Below are 18337 nucleotides of genomic sequence, written 5' to 3'. Positions count from 1 at the left end.
TATGTTAAAGTATTGTGGCTAAACTGAAAATTTGAAAGTACCACTATATTAAATTGGTTTCAAGTGACAACAGGATTCTCTCTTCCCAAGAATTATAATTCAATTTTCTTCTTCTAAATGTACCATAATCATGTGCAATGGCCCTTTATAAATCAAAAAGTTATAAGGCCATAATATATGGAAAATATTATTTGGCGAGAGATAGTTTAAAACATGATTTTAGGTCACCAAATTAGTTGATGTTATTTAATTTATAAAACTACATAGCTCCGTTACAAAAAAAACAGGCTAAGGAAATAGCCTGCAGCCATAGTAATGAGTTGCAGAGTAGAAGCAGGCTTTGTGTAAAATGTCCTATATTACTACATTTTTAGTTCTCCCAATTTGATATTTTCCTGAATTTGTTTTCCAAAATTCATAACATGAATTTAATACATTTGAACATATTATCGTTTCATCAATTTGTGTATTTTCAATCCCTGAATCTTATATATTCATGACATAATTGCCGAACATGTATTGAAGGCTGCATTGCCTTGCATTTTAACACATGCAGCACAGCAGAAGGTTATCAGGTCCAGTTAAACAATCTTATTCCATATCCCTTCTTATTTTCTCTTGCAACATATTTTCTCTCACACATCCATCACCTGGCCTTATCTTTTTGCCACAACTGCATTAAGCGATAATTTATAAGCAGTCAATTAACCAACCAACCAACCAACAATTCCACATTTTCTGTTTTATTGTTTGAGCTGAGGTTTTATTTTCAGATATTGCGATCAGCCATGATCACAATGAATGGCGGTGCTGGCTCAAAGTGCCAAATGGCCTCCTCCTGCACCTATTTTCTATTCTATATTTGGAGGTGGAATAGGTAGCATTGCATCTTTCAAGTATTCAATCACTGGCCAATCTTTATACAAAATATTCAATGGTCTTTCCAATTTCCTTTGCTTTTCATCAAGTGCTTTTAATATAGATGCTTTTAATTAAAGTTAAAATAATTTGATACATTCCAATCAGACTGCTCTTTGAAAAGTTGTGATTGGTGCTCGTGGTCAAATCTTGCATACATAGGCTATTCCTATATAAAGCAATTTAATTTAAACTGAGAATAACTGTAAATTTCAACTCAAAATAGTTATTTAAACTGAGTTGGTTTCATTGCTTTAAAAGTCATTCAAACCCATGCTTCTATCCAAGAAAAAAATATTATTCTCAAATATGATTTTATTTATACTGAGCATATGATTAACTAACAAACACATGTTAAACGTTTAAATATTTTTGGCCATGGATTTTTTTTAACTGGTGAGACACTGCTGCAGTTAAGTAATTTGATGCAGAAGTGACAAACACCCTGTAAGCATTAAAAGAAGATGTGTGTACACAAATTATTACAATGTTATTCCACAAATGGGATTTTGTTTTGCCAAGAGTGCAATGAACTGGGAATTTGAAATAAAAATGTTTTATTTTGGGGACACTGTCAATAATTGCTTATAACAATCACACGTCAGTTAAGAGAACTACTTTAAGTTATTATATTAACCATATAACAATTACAGCACGGAAACAGGCCATCTCGACCCTTCTAGTCCGTGCTGAACACGTATTCTCCCCTAGTCCCATACACCTGCGTTCAGACCATAACCCTCCATACCTTTCCCGTCCATATAACTATCCAATTTATCATATTCATATCATATTCACAAGTACACGGAAACGCAAGGACCAGATTCCCCAAGAAATCTGCTAAGTTTTCTATACTAGAATAATCAGCTGTTATTGAATCTAACTGAGGCATTGCATTGTCAACCATCAAGAAAATACAAATGGAATACATAAATCAGTAGTTACCTCACTTGAATCAATCTCTTTTTGATCTGGAACAAAGCACTGTATATTATGTCCATCTTGTTCACTTGAAAATACATCTCCTGTATCCTTAATATCGGAGTATGCAACTTCAATGGCTTCAGCTTCTTCACCTGTTCGGGACTCTTCCTCCTCACAGGCATGGTAACTGGACTCTTTCAGGTGCAAACCTCTGATAAAAAGTTGACAGGTCTCCAAGTCTGCTTCCCACACTTTCTCAAATAAATGGGTTCCACAACTGAAACAAAAACCAAGCTAGTAATATTCAGTTAAAACTGCAAGTGATCTATTTATTGTTCAAAATAAACTTGGGTAAATTACTTGAAATGTATTTCTGTTTCTTTAATCAGTGGCATTAAGCATTCATGCAGGCATAAATTAAAAACTATCAGAAATCAATTTTAATAATAGCCAATGCAAGATAATAGTCGAACACCGGAGGTCTCACTTTCTGTAGCTGGAACATTAGAGGTGCGAATGAGCCAATTAAGAGGGGTAAAATTCTGGCACAATTAAAATCATTAAATATGGATATTGCTTTCCTACAAGAAACGCATTTGAAACAACAAAATCAGATCAGATTAAGGGCAAACTGGATAGGTCAAGCCTACTACTCCGCATTCACCTCTAAAGCAAGAGGCACGGCCATTATAATTCGGAAAGGTATACCTTTTAAATTAAAGAAATCCATATCTGATAAAGAGGGAAGATACGTTATAGTCACGGGAGAAATTTATAATACAGGTACGCAATTAACTATGATAAATATCTACGCGCCTAATTTTGATAACCCACAATTTTTTAAGAAAATAGTAGATATAATTGCAGAGCATAATTATCAAAATATAATAATGGGGGGAGATTTTAATTGTGTTATAGACCCATATTTAGATAAATCAATAAAGGTAGGAAAGCTTCTTGTTAAAACTAAGACCTGTGAATTTTTAAATACTTATATAAAAAATAATAACATAGCTGATGTTTGGAGAATAGCAAACCCAAGTGGAAGGGAATATTCATTTTACTCATCGGTTCATAAAACTTATTCACGAATTGACTATTTCTTATTGGATACAAAATTAATCCCGTATACGAATAAACCATCATACCATAATAGTATTATTTCCGATCATTCACCATTGACTTTTATACTTAAAATTGAGGGAATGCCGGGTATAAAACCTTTTTGGAGATTCAACGCACAAATATTAAATAACCCGTTATGAATATATAAAAGAACAAACAAATTTTTTTTTCGAAATAAATGAGACGCCGGGTATTTCTGTATCGCTATTATGGGAAACCTTTAAGGCATACATTCGTGGCGCTATAATCCCTTATCAAAGTTTTCAAAATAAAGAAAATAAAAGAGAACTTCAGCGGATAGAACAGGAAATAAAATTATTAGAATTGGACAATGCAACTGACCCAACCATAGATAAACATAATAAGATAACCTTATTGAAATATAAACTCAATAGAATATTATTGGCAAGAGTAATAAGACTATTCCAAATTACAAAACAGGCACACTTCGAATTTGGTGATAAGCCACTTAAATTACTTGCGAGGCAACTGAAGCAACAAGAAAAGGAAAATACTATCACTAAAATTAAATCGGATAAGGGTGAGCTTCTAACACTACCAAAGGATATTAATAAGAAGGTTACACAAAAAAGCTGGAGAAACTCAGCGGGTGCAGCAGCATCTGTGGAGCGAAGGAAATAGGCAACGTTTCGGGCCGAAACCCTTCTATTTTTTTCTAAAGCCGGAAATTGGCCACGAGGATTCCACGAGGAGGGGGTGCGTTGGAGACGGGAAAAGGGGTCATCAGTGGGGGGCGAAGACTCCTTCCCATGGAAGTACGCTGTGAGGCGGAGGCGACGGTAGAAAGCGCTCCAAGTCGTGGTGGGCGCGGAATTCATTGAGGTGGGGACGGAGGGGGACAAAGGTAAGACCTCTGTTGAGGACAGACCGTTCGGTGTTGGGGGGGGGTAGGTCGGGGGGGATGGTGAACACCCGACAGGGATAGGGGTTGGGGCCGGAGGAAGGCAGGTGGGTGGACTGGGGACGAGGCGATGTGTGGTGGGGGGGGGTGGTGGGGTGGTCAGGGGGTGGGGGGGGTGAGAGGGCTGTGGTGTGGGTGGGGAAGAGCAGGGGCCACACACAGTTAGATATATTAATAAGAGGTTTGCCCAATTTTATCATAATTTATATACAGGTGCACAACCTTTTATCCGAAGATCCAAATAACGAAAACCTCCGAATAGCGGCCATTTTTTCGGTCCTTGAAGAAAGGTCCTTGAAAACGTTCACCGAGTGCGGCCCGCAGAGGTGACAGCGGAACCTCCGGTCGGTCCTCGAAGAAAGGGGAACTAAATCCCCATTCATAAAAGAGAAGGTGTGGGTATATTGCGCGGGAGGGTTAATAATTGACAATATGCTGCTGCCTGCCCGCTGAGTTAAAAAGTTCCCACGGTAGACTCACGATACACAGTGTATCGTGAGTCTTGCGTGGGAACTTTTTAACTCAGCGGGCAGGCAGCAGCAGATTGTCGCTCCCTTCAGTTTCACCCCACCTACACCCCTCTGCTTCCCGGCCATGTGTGTGACCCCTTCCCTCCCCTCTCCAGCTCCCCGCCCATTGCACCGGCGCGGGGGCTTTGCACTGTCTTCACGTCGGCGATGCCAGCATACAATGCCAGTCACCGGAGACGTCAGGACCAACGGGACACCGACCCCCAGGCCCACTGCAAGCACGGAGATCCCAGAGACCCACAGCCAGCAGTGGCCCAGCCCCGTTCCAACTCCAGAGGAAAACTGCAAACTGGCCGGAGACATCAGGACCACCAGAAGCCGCTCCCCGATGGGCCGCTACGGCGACAAGTGGCAGTTCGCCCACAGCCCGAGCTGTGCCCCCTCATTGGGACACCGACCCCCAGGCCCACTGCAAGCACGGAGATCCCAGATCAGCAACTCCAGCCCAGCCCCGCTCCAACTCCAGAGGAACACGCTCCCCGTAGGGGCAGAAGCTGATGGTGTGCAAGGTACATCTTGTTCTTGGGGTCGCGCAGCTCGTGCTGTGGGCGAACTGCCACTTGTCGCCGTAGCGGCCCATCGGGGAGCGGATTCCTCTGGAGTTGGAGGGTGAGGGGGGTATTGTGCTGTTTGATCGCCCCCTGCTATCCCAGGGACAGGGAGACAGGACGTTCGCCGAGGGCGGCCCGCAGAGGTGACAGCGGAACCTCCGGTCGGTCCTGGAAGAAAGGGGAACTAAATCCCCTTCATAAAAGAGATGTGGAGGGTATATTGCCTGGGAGGGTATATCTCCTACCTGGCATTTTTTCCAGGATGTCGTCTGCACACCAAAGCTCACGGAAGCTCACGTTTGGCGCTAAACATGGCACGCCAAAGCTCACGTTTGGCGCCAAATGCATGTCGCCTCTGCTGCACACGAATATAAGAGTGTGAAAATGTCGCCTTAGGCCACCTAAGGGCATGTAGCCCCGCTAGGGTGACATGAGTGCGAGAGGTGATTCAATGCTGCGGTCACATTTACAAATTCAGGAATTCATTCAACACACTGCATTTCATACAGACATTTATTCTGCAAGAAAAAACTACATTGAAGACTCAAACTCGCGACCGAGGAACTGCCGGGATCAAGGCGCAAACTCGCGACCTTGCGGATATGAGCCGAGCACTCTACCACTGAGCCAGCCATTAAAATCTACGCTAAAAAATTTCCATTCCGAATTCCGAATTTCGAAAAGTGTCTGGTCCCAAGGCTTTCGGATAAAAGGTTGTGCACCTGTACAACTAAAATAAATACAGATGTTTGTAAAATTACAAATTTTTTAGATAATTGCAATCTCCCTATATTGGATAGTTTAGAACAAGAGGAATTAGGAGCACAGATTACTAGTGAAGAAATAAAACAAATAATAAACTCACTGAAAAATGGGAAGACCCCAGGATCAGACGGTTTTAGTAATGAATTTTATAAACGATTTCAGGACTCAATTGTACAAAGATTACTCAACTTATACACTCAGGCTTATACCGAAAATAAACTACCAGAAACTTTAGCAGAATCAACGATAACGCTTATACCAAAAGATAAAGATTTAGATGAACCGGGTTCTTACAGAGCTACATCACCTCTAAATACGTATCAGAAAATATTAGCAAAGATTCTAGCTAGAAGACTGAATAATTATATTACCAAATTGGTAAACACGGATCAAACGGAATTTATACCCAAAAGACAATCATTTAATAATTTGAGAAGGTTTTTCCAATATAATGTACTCTCACAATGAGGACATTGAAGATATTTCAGTTGTTACGCTGGATGCAGAGAAGGCATTTGATCAGGTAGAATGGCAGTATTTATATAAGGTACTCCAAAAATTTTACACGGGAGAGAATTTTATTAGATGGGTTAAACTACTTTACGATAAACCTACGGCAAGAATATTAACTAATAATATATTATCTCCAAAATTGTATTTATCAAGGGGTAATAGGCTGGGTTGTGCCATCACCATTGCTATTTGCCCTTATGATAGAATCGCTGGCTGAAAAGATTAGAAATCATCCGAATATTCACGGATATAACACTAAGGACTCAAAGAATAAAATTTCATTATATGCTGATGATATTCTTTTATATATTACTAATACACAAACGAGTATACCCACCTTATTAACACTAATTGAGGAATTCGGCTCTTTTTCAGGATATAGAATAAATTGGAATAAAAGCGAAATTATGTCTCTAAAACCACAGGATGCGAGACACTTACTAAAATTCCCTTTCAAAATTGCAACGGAAAAATTCAAGTATCTGGGTATTCAAATTACGAGAAGACACAAATCATTATTTAGCGCCAATTTTATGCCACTATTAAATAAACTGAATGATATGATTAAATTTTGGAAAACGCTCCCGCTCTCATTGATAGGTAGAATTAACGCTATAAAAATGACTTTCTTACCACAATTAATATATTTGTTTCAAGCGATCCCAATATATATTCCAAAATATTTTTTTAAAAAACTAGATTCTACTATCACTAATTTTATATGGGATTACAGATCACACAGAATTCAACAAAAGCATTTGTGTAAACCTAAAGAAGTTGGGGGCTTATCATTACCTAACATTACGTATTACTACTGGGCAGTGCATATTAAGAACATAATGTACTGGTTGGATAGTTCCACTCACCGGTCTGAGTGGATAAGAATGGAGAAAGAGGAGTGTTTCCCCGTATGATATAGGAACGATCTTGTTCTCACCGATAAAATTAAATAGTATAATATATAAGAACCCAATTATTCACAATACAATAAGAATTTGGAAACAAATAAAATTATCGTTGAAATTAAATAATCTATCATGGATTAGTAAATATGCAGATGATACTAAGATAGGTGGGGTTGTGGGTAATGAAGTAGAGTTTCAAAGTCTACAGAGAGATTTATGCCAGTTGGAAGAGTGGGCTGAAAGATGGCAGATGGAGTTTAATGCTGATAAGTGTGAGGTGCTACATCTTGGCAGGCCAAATCAAAATAGGACGTACATGGTAAATGGTAGGGAATTGAAGAATGTAGGTGAACAGAAGGATCTGGGAATAACTGTGCACAGTTCCCTGAAAGTGGAATCTCATGTAGATAGGGTGGTAAAGAAAGCTTTTGGTGTGCTGGCCTTTATAAATCAGAGCATTGAGTATAGAAGTTGGGATGTAATGTTAAAATTGTACAAGGCATTGGTGAGGCCAATTTTGGAGTATGGTGTACAATTTTGGTTGCATAATTATAGGAAGGATGTCAACAAAATAGAGAGAGTACAGAGGAGATTTACTAGAATGTTGCCTGGGTTTCAGCAACTAAGTTACAGAGAAAGGTTGAACAAGTTAGGGCTTTATTCTTTGGAGCGCAGAAGGTTAAGGGGGGACTTGATAGAGGTTTTTAAAATGATGAGAGGGATAGACAGAGTTAACGTGGAAAAGCTTTTCCCACTGAGAGTAGGGAAGTTTCAAACAAGGGGACATGAGAATTAAGGGACTGAAGTTTAGGGGTAACATGAGGGGGAACTTCTTTACTCAGAGAATGGTAGCTGTGTGGAATGAGCTTCCAGTGAAGGTGGTGGAGGCAGGTTCGTTTTTATAATTTAAAAATAAATTGGATAGTTAAAAAGTTCTCATGCAAGACTCACGATGGGAAGGGAATGGTCTAGGGTTTTTATGGTCTGAGCGCAGGTATATGGGACTAGGGGGAGATTATGTGTTCGGCACGGACTAGAAGGGTCGAGATGGCCTGTTTCCGTGCTGTAATTGTTATATGGTTATTTTGTTATATGGTTATCAGTTGTGCACTAACCCCACTATTGAACAACCCTGCATTCAAACCATCTCTTATCGACAAATCATATAAACAATGGGATAGACTGGGGATTAGGAAAGTAGGAGATATGTATGAATTGGGCAAATTGTTATTATTTCAACAATTAAAATTAAAATTTAAACTGAAGGATAATCAATATTTCAAATATATACAGATATGTGACTTTATGAAGAAATATACACATAGATTTCAAACTATATTTTTAGACCCTTTAAAAGAAGCAATGAATATTAAGGCTGATTCACAAAAACTAATATCATACTTTTATAATAATATATTAAATAGAAAATTACCCTCAACAGAGGCACTAAGAGAAGATTGGGAACATGAACTAATGAGAAAGATCCCAAAGGATAGATGGGAAAAGTATCTGATGAACACACATCATTGTTCCATTAATGAAAGACATAATTTAAAATTTAATTTAAATTATTACATAGACTATATTATTCAAAAACGAGGTTGAATAAATTTTACCCAAACGTCTCTCCCAGATGCGATAAATGTTTGTTTCAAAATGCTAATATAACACATTCATTTGAAGGATGTACAAAGTTGAATAAATTTTGGAGCGATATATTTGATATATTTACAAAGCTTTTCAAGTCAAGAATAGAACCTAATACGGAATGGATTATATTTGGAATAATAGTAGAAGATATCAATTTAAATAAGGACCAAAATGTTTTTTTTAATTAAGGGTTAATAATTGGAAATAAATTGATACTTAAATTTTGGGAAAATACAGCTATTCCAACTGTTAAAATGTGGATTAGGAATATGATAGACATAGCACGCCTTGAAGAAATGAGACTCCGACTAATAGATAAATATGACCAATTCTTAAGGAGTTGGTCCCCTCTTATCGACTTTTTGGAATCATGTGATGCAGCGGTACCGTAAAGATTACTGATTTCAGGTCAGGTCGTGTATAGATTTACATCTCTGAATAAAGATTTGAAAATTTCTCTTTTAAGGGTCTTTTTTTCCTATTTCTACTTTCCATTTTTTCTTTTCTTATACACACACTTCACGTTTTTCTATTTTCTACTATCTATTTTTCCTCTTTTTCTCTTCTACAATTTTTTTTTCTTCTTTTTTTTTTCCTTCTTGTCTTTCTTATTTCCTTTACAAGAACATAAAACTAGAGGTTGTACATAGAATGTATAATTACGTTATGACATAGTTGGCACCTAAAATTAGGTCCCACTGTTTTGTATTGTACTAACTTCTAATAAAACAAACAACAAAAAAAGAAAAAAAAAAGAAATCAATTTTAAACAATGAAGTAGCTTAAGTAATCAAAAATAAGATTATACTCTGGCAGAAGATTATAACAACCATATAAACACGGTTTTATGAAATGCCTAATTAAATCATTTAGGAATTTTATTTCATTCCATAGCAAAACTGTGTTATCCACGATAAAATTAATCAATAATTGATATTGGTGTAAAAGTTATTTTAAAGCAGAAAACATATAGGACTGTTTTTTATCCATATTGTAGATAAACATTTGACTGCATTTTAAATATTTTCATAGACATGCAGTTACTTAATTAGTTTTCTTAGTTATCCCTTATAGCTTTATATCACCAGGAAATGTACTTAAATGAAACTGATCTACGTTTTTTTTATTTCTTCTAATATTTATTTTATTAGAAGCAAATATACAAGGAGAAAGTAATCGACATAACAATTATACAATTTTCGTACAGCTTCAGTTTTAACATTTTATAAACTGATAAGTGAATCGGAAAAAAGTAAAAAAATAAAGAATGAAAAGGAAGAAGCAAGATACGAAAAAGAAAGAAGAAAAAACCCTTAACTAACAAAGAAGTGAAAAAAAAGAAAAAGCAGAGATATATCCCACTACCCTTCCCTACACCCGCTCATCCGACTCTAGCGTCGGTTTTGAATTTGTGTTCAACCATTCTGTTGTTGAAGAAATTCAATGAAAGGAGACCATATTTTGGAAAATTGATCTGATTTGTCAGACAAAACAAGCCTTATTTTTTCTAAATGTAGTGTCTCGGTCATTTCTGTGATCCACATCTTCACTGTGGGAACTGTTATCTTTTTCCAGAATTTAAGTATGTTTTTTTGCAGTTATTAAACCATAGTCAAGGAAACATCTTTGAAATATCGTTAACTTAGAGCAGCCCTCTGACATTCCTAATATTATTAATTTTGAATCTGACTCGAATTGAATTTTGAGTAGTTTAGAAATGGTATTGAATATTCAGAAATTTTGTATTTTACACAGGATACAAAAGAATGGGTTAGGGCAGCTTCTCGGAGGTAACATTTATCACAGAGAGGGGAGACAGTTGGGAAAATCTTATTCAATTTGGTCTTTGAGTAGTATAACCTATGCAATACTTTGAATTGTATCAGACAATGCCTGACATTCAAATAACAGTAATGTATGTACAGTAGGCTTTCCTCCCATATATCTATTGAAATGGGTAAACCCAGCTCGTCCTCCCATGCTCGCCTATAAATCTCAGAAGGTGGGGTATCAATAGTTAAGAGAGTGTTATAAATGTAGGATATTAACTTACTTGTATCAGCATGTCTATTCAAACAATCGTGTAATATATCTGGACCCATAAGAGGACAGTCTTGTGTATAGATTTTCACATAATCTCGGATTTGAAGGTATCTAAAAAAATTGTTTGCGTTCAAGTGGTATTTCTCCTGTAGTTCTTGAAAAGAAAAGAAAGTCCCCTTCTTGTAGAGGTCTCCCACAGTATTAATTCCCAGGTTTTTCCATTGAACAAACACCATATCTAAAGTAGACGGTTTACACGAGGGATTGTTTGCAATAGGAAGGAGAGACATGTTTCTCAATTTAAGACTGAATTTCAACTGTTTCCAGATACGGATAGTACTATGAATTTTTTGAAGAGGTTACTAGGGAAATTGACGAGGGTAAAGCAGTGGATGTTGTCTATATGGACTTTAGTAAGGCCTTTGACAAGGTTCCTCATGGAAGGTTGGTTAAGAAGGTTCAACTGTTGGGTATAAATGCAGGAGTAGCAAGATGGATTCAACAGTGGCTGAATGGGAGAAGCCAGAGGGTAATGGTGGATGGTTGTTTATCGGGTTGGAGGCAGGTGACTAGTGGGGTGCCTCAGGGATCTGTGTTGGGTCCTTTGTTGTTTGTCATGTACATCAATGATCTGGATGAAGGTGTGGTAAATTGGATTAGTAAGTATGCAGATGATAGTTGAACAGAGGGATCTGGGTATAACCGTGCATAGTTCCTTGAAGGTGGAATCTCATATAGATAGGGTGGTAAAGAAAGCTTTTGGTATGCTAGCCTTTATAAATCAGAGCATTGAGTATAGAAGCTGGGATGTAATGTTAAAATTGTACAAGGCATTGGTGAGACCAAATCTGGAGTATGGTGTACAATTTTGGTCGTCCAATTATAGGAAGGATGTCAACAAAATAGAGAGAGTACAGAGGAGATTTACTAGAATGTTGCCTGGGTTTCAACAACTAAGTTACAGAGAAAGGTTGAACAAGTTAGGGCTTTATTCTTTGGAGCGCAGAAGGTTAACGGCGCATTCGAAACAAACCCTCTCGCACGCCGAGGCCGGGAGGAGGCAGGAAGGAATGGGAAGGCCTCCTTCCGCCGTCTAAAGCATCTACACAGCTCGGCCCCGCACGTTCCTGTTGGTTGGCGGAGGAGGGGAGGCGCTGGCGAGAAGAAGGCGAGAGGCTGAGAGCCTAAAAAAGGCGAGAGGCTGCCAATGGCCGTTGACTGACTGCTCTAGAACGCCGCCGACCACAGAGTCCGAGGCATCCATGGTAAGGGCTGTAGGGGCATTGGCCCGCGGATGTACGAGCATTGTCCCCCGAGCCAAGGCCTCCTTTGCCCATTCAAACGCTGCCACAGCGAAGAATTGCATCTCCCGCCTCTTTGCAGTCAACAACTGAAAGAGTGGCTGCATAATTTTAGCCACCGCCGGCACGAACCGATGGTAGAACGTTACCATGCCCACAAACTCCTGGAGGCCCCGCACTGTGGAAAGCCGCGGAAACTGGCGGATTGCCTCAACCCTGTGCAGTAGAGGCACTGTGCAGCGTCACCCGGTGGCCCATAAAGTCGATGGCCCGAAGGCCGAACTGGCAATTGCCAGGGTTAATCACCAGGCCGTGTTCACTAAGGCGCTGGCACAATAAACATAAGTGGGCACAGTGTTCCTGCCAAGAGCAACATGCCACGAGGATGTAATCTAAATAAATGAACAGGAAATCGAGCCCATGCCCCACGGTGTACATCAGGCGCTGGAAAGCCTGCGCGGCGTTCTTGAGGCCAAAGGGCATCCGCAGGAACTCGAAGAGGCCGAACGGGGTGATAACAGCCGTCTTCAGGACATCCTCCGATCGCACGGGGATCTGGTTATATCCCCGGACTAAGTCAATTTTTAGAAAATAGCATAGCCCCGACCAGATGGGCTGAGAAATCCTGTTATGTGGGGAATGGGGTAACGATTGGAGGTTGTTTCCTTGTTCAGGCGGATGGTACTGGGGCTGAAGGACTTGATTTATAAGGAGAGACTGGATAGTCTGAAGCTTTTTTCCTGGAGCATAGGAGGTTGAGAAGTGACATTATGGAGGTACATAAAATATTGAGGGGTTCAAATAAGGTGGATAGTCACAAATTTTTCCCATGCTAGGGAAGTCTAAAACTAGGAATCATAGATTTAAGGTGAGAGGGAACAGATTTAAAAGGGACCCGAGGGATACCTTTTTCACACATGAATGGTTGGTATATGGAACAAGCTTCCCAAAGAGGCAGAAATGTGGGTAAAATTACAATGTTTAAAAAACATTTAGACAGATACAGGTGCACAACCTTTTATCCGGAGTTCCGGAAACCGAAAAGCTCCGAAAACCGGACATTTTTTCCAGGATGTCGTCTGCACACCAAAGCTCGCATTTGGCGCCAAACTTGACCCGAAACGACCCACGGTCAACCCAGGTCTGTACTACTGTAGCGGCTGCCTCCTCCCCAGAGACCGGGGAGACACTTAAACATCTGTAAATCATTGCTTAAATGTTAGTCAGTTAGTTTGGAGGGCTTTTATGTGAAGGGGGGGGGGGGGTGAAGGGGGAAACTGAAGGGGGAAGCTTTGCCTTACCGGGTCTTAGAGAGCGCTGTGGCGCCGACTCCCAGGCGGGGAGCGGGTTGTAGCTCCGTGGCTCTACCCCCTGGCTGCGCGGTGCAAATCCAGCGCGACCCGCGGCCGGAGCGCTCCGCGATGTTGCCGGCGACTCTCCAACATCCGCGGAGACTGGGGCATGCCCGGCTGTATCCCAGCGGGCGACGCGCTGGATTTCGCGGAGCGGGGCTGCGCCAGCCAGGGGCGGCGCTGGATTTGAGTGTGCCGGGGTCCGGGTCGGAGCTCCAACCGGCGCCGCCCGCGGCCGGACGCCCGCAGCCCCCAGCTCCGTGATGTTGGGAGTCGGCGGCCACAGCGCTCCGGAGCTTACTGCACAGCGACCTGGAAAGGCATTGCCCGCTCCCCGCCTCTCCGACCAGGTAGGGCACTAAGAATTAAAGTTTCCCCCATCACCCCCCCCCTTACCACATAAAGTCCCTCCAAACTAACTGAATAACATTTAAGCAATGATTTACAATGATTCCCCGGTCTCCGGGGAGGAGGCAGCCGCTCCAGACTTTTCAAGCCACCCGCGCTACCTACCTAATCTACGCTACAAATCTTCCATTCGGAAATCCGAAAAATTCCGAAATCAGAGAAGTGCCTGGTCCCAAGGCTTTCGGATAAAAGGTTGTGCACCTGTACATGGATAGGAAAGGTATGAAGGAAAATGAGCCAAACACAGGCAAATGGAACCAACTCAGATAGACATCTTGGTTGGCATGGACCAGTTGAACCAAGGGGCCTGTTTTGTGTTGAATAACTATGACAAGTTTCTATTCAGCTCTGCAATCAACTATAAATATTCAACTTATTGCAATTGTTTATTTATAGAAATGGTCTAACTTAGATTGTTAATGTGAACAAAATATAGATTACAAAAATAAAATTGTGCTTAAACCTAAACTTTAATCCAAATTTCAAATATTTGATGGATACCATTACCTATGAAGTTTGTCTTCCAGAACTCCCATATATTTTACAATGCTTTTTCTCTGGTTATTCTCTGTAATTGAAAGCAAAGTAAAAAAATACAGTAATATTCATTGGCATTTAATAGATCTTTGGCAAACCTAGTAATAAAGACTTTTGTATTTGTTGGTTGTTAGTTCAAAGCAAGCAATCTAACATTTATTCACAGCCAGAAAGGAAAATCCACTTTCAATATGTTTTATAAATACACACAATATTGATATGTAGACAGAAATTATTGAGGTTGTTTAGGTGCCAATAAGTAGCACTGAATTAAACAGCCTGCAATCAGAGAGAGTGGTTTCGAATCAAGTCTGAAATTGACCCTTTGTTTCATTTATATATCTGGGCAGCTGTTGCTGGGCAGCTCCATGATCTTCTTGGGTCTCTCATGGAATCGTCAGAAATTTTGATGGTTTTGACTCGTAGATAACTTAATTAATAAAGACTTTGCAAAAGGAGTAAGTTACATGCCACTATCTCAATCCTGGCACCTTAGCTTTGATTATTCTCGATTCTAGTTTGACATGACATAATTGACTGACAGATTGGCATATTTTAACATCCTACCTATTTGGCCAAGACCACTAAAGGGAGATGAAGTGTGATCGAAATTAGTCACAGTGGACTGCTAGACTTAAACACGTCCATCTCAGGGCCAAGATCAGAGCCAAAGAGCTATTTGCATTCACAGAGCAGGTCACAGATACCGAGCTGCTCTCAAATACTCAGTTGATACTGTTCTCAGGAAATTCCTCCTATCAACCATCAGGTTCTTGAAACACCCCCGGATAATTCTATCCAAGCACTGAACCATTAGGGAATTTTGACTTCTACAGTTGATCCATCTATTTTTAGACATATGTAGTCGAACTGTTTTATAGATGCTGAAAAACTAATTCAAATAAAAATCACAAATGAATCAGTGTTTGATAGCATTCCATTGAACCTAGAATCAAGAAACTGTTTATAAAAAATTCTGAGAAATGCACCTGAGAATGAGAAAACACAGCAAAGAAGTACATGAAGAATGGTAGCTTCCAAGGAAGTGTAAACGAACAGAGGGATCTAGGAGTGAATGGCCACAAATCCTTAATTAGCAGTGGCATGCGTGCTTTTCTTAAGTTTTTTTTTCTTAATAAACGGATTAATACTGAAAATAAAATGTTTCCCAAGAAACTCCAGTTTCTAGCTCAAGCAAGCCCTCTGGTAAAGCATTCATTGCTTCAGCAGCTCTCTAGAGTTCTTTCTCCACGATTTATTTTTCTTCACTTTGTGACCATTTAACATTTGAGACTTTCTTCCTTATGTATTCAATCAAAACTTTGAAATTTCAAACAAAACATGTTTTGATCACAAGGGTGTGCTATTGCTGCATTATACATTCCAAACCATTTTGTAACTTCTCAACTTTACTGAAATCTATAATGACACCATTCCCAAAGCCAGTGGTATCAAATGCAATAAAACTCTCAATTTGTTTAGATTTAACACCACATGATTGTTTGTTTTACATTTACAAATCCATTGCACAATTTGTCATAAAATAGTGTTTGATCTATTTAAGTTATTTCCTCTTTCCCCCCTCATGCTGTCAAGTGGTCGGCAAGATATTGTTTAAAAACAATGAAAGTTTCTCCAGCTTTTTTGTCTACCTTCGATTTTTCCAGCATCTGCAGTTGCTGCATCTGTCATTCTTTCATGGTGTAATGTCCAGATCGTCAATGGGCTTTAAATGGAATGCTTTTTCATCAAGTTACCTCAAATTATTCTATTGGTTAAATTTACATCACCTTATGACTGAACGAAGCAAAAAAAGCTACACACTGCTCATAATTCTTGGACTCGCATAATTTTATAAGCTTTAATAAAAACTTCTTCCAGTTATCTTTGTTCAAAAGAAAACACACCCAATCAAATTGGTCAGTCCTCATAACTATAATTCTCTAGCCACAACATAACTATAAATTGACTTTGCTTTTTTTCTAGTTATTTCACATTCTTCCTAGTGTGTAATCATTGTACCATCATAACCCCTCGCTTGTTCTATTCCTCAGACAATGTAGATAGGAATCCCAAATGTCCTTCTTATTCACCTTATCTACTGCTAATTAATGATTTGTGGCCATTCACTCCTAGATCCCTCTGTTCGTCTACACTTCCTTGGAAGCTACCATTCTTCATGTACTTCTTTGCTGTGTTTTCTCATTCTCATGTGCATTACTTCAAACTTGAATTTTAAAGCATGGAATTGCATAGAGGGTGGGGAGTAGGGGGGCAATGGTGATAGTGGGATATACAGAGGACAATGTCAAAAGGACAATGCTATACGCAATAAAAGGTGGGATAGATACTAAATCATCTGAATGTCTCAACACATTTATTACATTACAATAGCCCACTGAATTGAAGACAAAATGGAATAACTGCCATAACATTACATTGTGGCTTTCACTCCAACCGAGGTTGAGTGGTGCCATCTGCATTTTGCGGTTTTGCTCAAGGGTAAGCTGTCCCATAACTGCCACAACATCCACAACTAGAATAGCAGTCAATTTGATCAGTTTCATGCCAATCCCAATAAGGTTAGATAGAGGGCAAGAAACACATAGCATGTAACATTTAATAGATTTGAAGAATTAAATATTTTATTTAAAGCTAACCAATTTCCACCACAAGCTTCAAAAAGTGCATTTAGTCCATTAACTTTAAGCCTTTCATTTAATATGCTGAAAAATGTTGCTGCATGCCTTGTAAATGCATAATTTAAAAAATATCAACTATATGATGTATAAATAGTTCATCTTTAGAAGAAACAAATGAAAATGTTTTACGCCCACTAGATAATCTAGATATTATGATCATTATAGTTTGAAATGCAAATGGAAAATCGTTATCAAAAAGTAATTGAAATTTACCAAAGAGCCTTTCTTCCTGCTCCAGTTCAGTTTTCAAACTGCTATAATCCCCCTTGATCGCTTCAAGCTGTTGACTGTTATTAATGATTAAACCCTGCAAATCGTTGATAATTTTTTCTAGTCTAGCTTTATCGGAAGTCAAAGATTTGATCTCCTCGGCGCAATCCTTCGCAGTTGAGAATTCATGGCCTACAGAAATGAAAACATTCAGAATTCACCGTAAATAATTAAACTTCACGGCAAAAGAATCTTCACTCTTTAACATAATCAGTAAAGATACATTGGTATATTTTATCCCAGATGCAAGTTTGTGCAATGATTGAGATCAGTAGGGGTTGTTTCAAGCTCAGAGGAGTGCCAATGTCCTGAAACTCTTAAATCTTTGAGGTTTTTTACTCATCTCTGGGCAACCCAACTGACATTATGAAGCCTGCAATTGAGGAGATCTGGTAGATGATAGTGTAGCTGGGAATTCATCAGTAGTTGAAGGAAGGATTGGTGGGGAAAAAGTAATCTCACTTAAGAGCCTACTAGGCTGCGTGGAAACAAATCCATTGTACCAATTCAATTAACGGGTTCAACCCATCTTACAGCTTATAAGCATAATCCAACTAACATACATTAAAAATAGAATGATTTTAAATGTTGGGCGAGTCCAGAACCAGAGGCCACAGTCTTAGACTAAAGGTGAGGTCATTTAAGACCGAGGTGAGAAAAAACATTTTTACCCACAAAGTTGTGAATTTATGGAATTCCCTGCCACAGAGGGCAGAGGAGGCCAAATCACTGGATGGATTTAAGAGAGAGTTAGATAGAGCTCTAGGGGCTAGTGGAGTCAAGGGATATGGGGAGAAGGCAGGCACGGGTTATTGATTGGGGACGATCAGCCATGGTCACAATGCTGGCTCGAAGGGCCGAATGGCCTCCTCCTGCACCTATTTTCTATGTTTCTATGTAAATTGAGGGCATATATATGGG

The 18337-nt window shown here is 39.4% G+C and overlaps 1 protein-coding gene across 3 annotated transcripts in view; it reads right to left on the bottom strand.

Annotated features, from left to right (window-relative positions):
* disc1 (DISC1 scaffold protein) overlaps nucleotides 1–18337 on the bottom strand; it is an 86677-nt gene that overhangs the window by 5963 nt on the left and 62377 nt on the right. For all 3 annotated transcript variants that reach the window (XR_008723432.1, XM_055635183.1, XM_055635184.1), the window contains exons 9-11: nucleotides 17360–17548; nucleotides 14415–14475; nucleotides 1864–2119 (exon numbers count right to left, since the gene is read on the bottom strand). Coding sequence is in view for 2 of the 3 variants with exons in the window: in XM_055635183.1 (XP_055491158.1) it covers nucleotides 1864–2119; nucleotides 14415–14475; nucleotides 17360–17548 (506 nt within the window). In the remaining variant the exon portion in view is untranslated. The remainder of the gene's footprint in view (nucleotides 1–1863; nucleotides 2120–14414; nucleotides 14476–17359; nucleotides 17549–18337) is intronic.

Source organism: Leucoraja erinacea, chromosome 5, assembly GCF_028641065.1.
Source record: "Leucoraja erinacea ecotype New England chromosome 5, Leri_hhj_1, whole genome shotgun sequence".
Classification (NCBI taxonomy): Eukaryota; Metazoa; Chordata; class Chondrichthyes; order Rajiformes; family Rajidae; genus Leucoraja; species Leucoraja erinaceus.
Note: the sequence above shows the minus strand (reverse complement) of the source record. Positions and strands in the feature narration are given on the sequence as shown.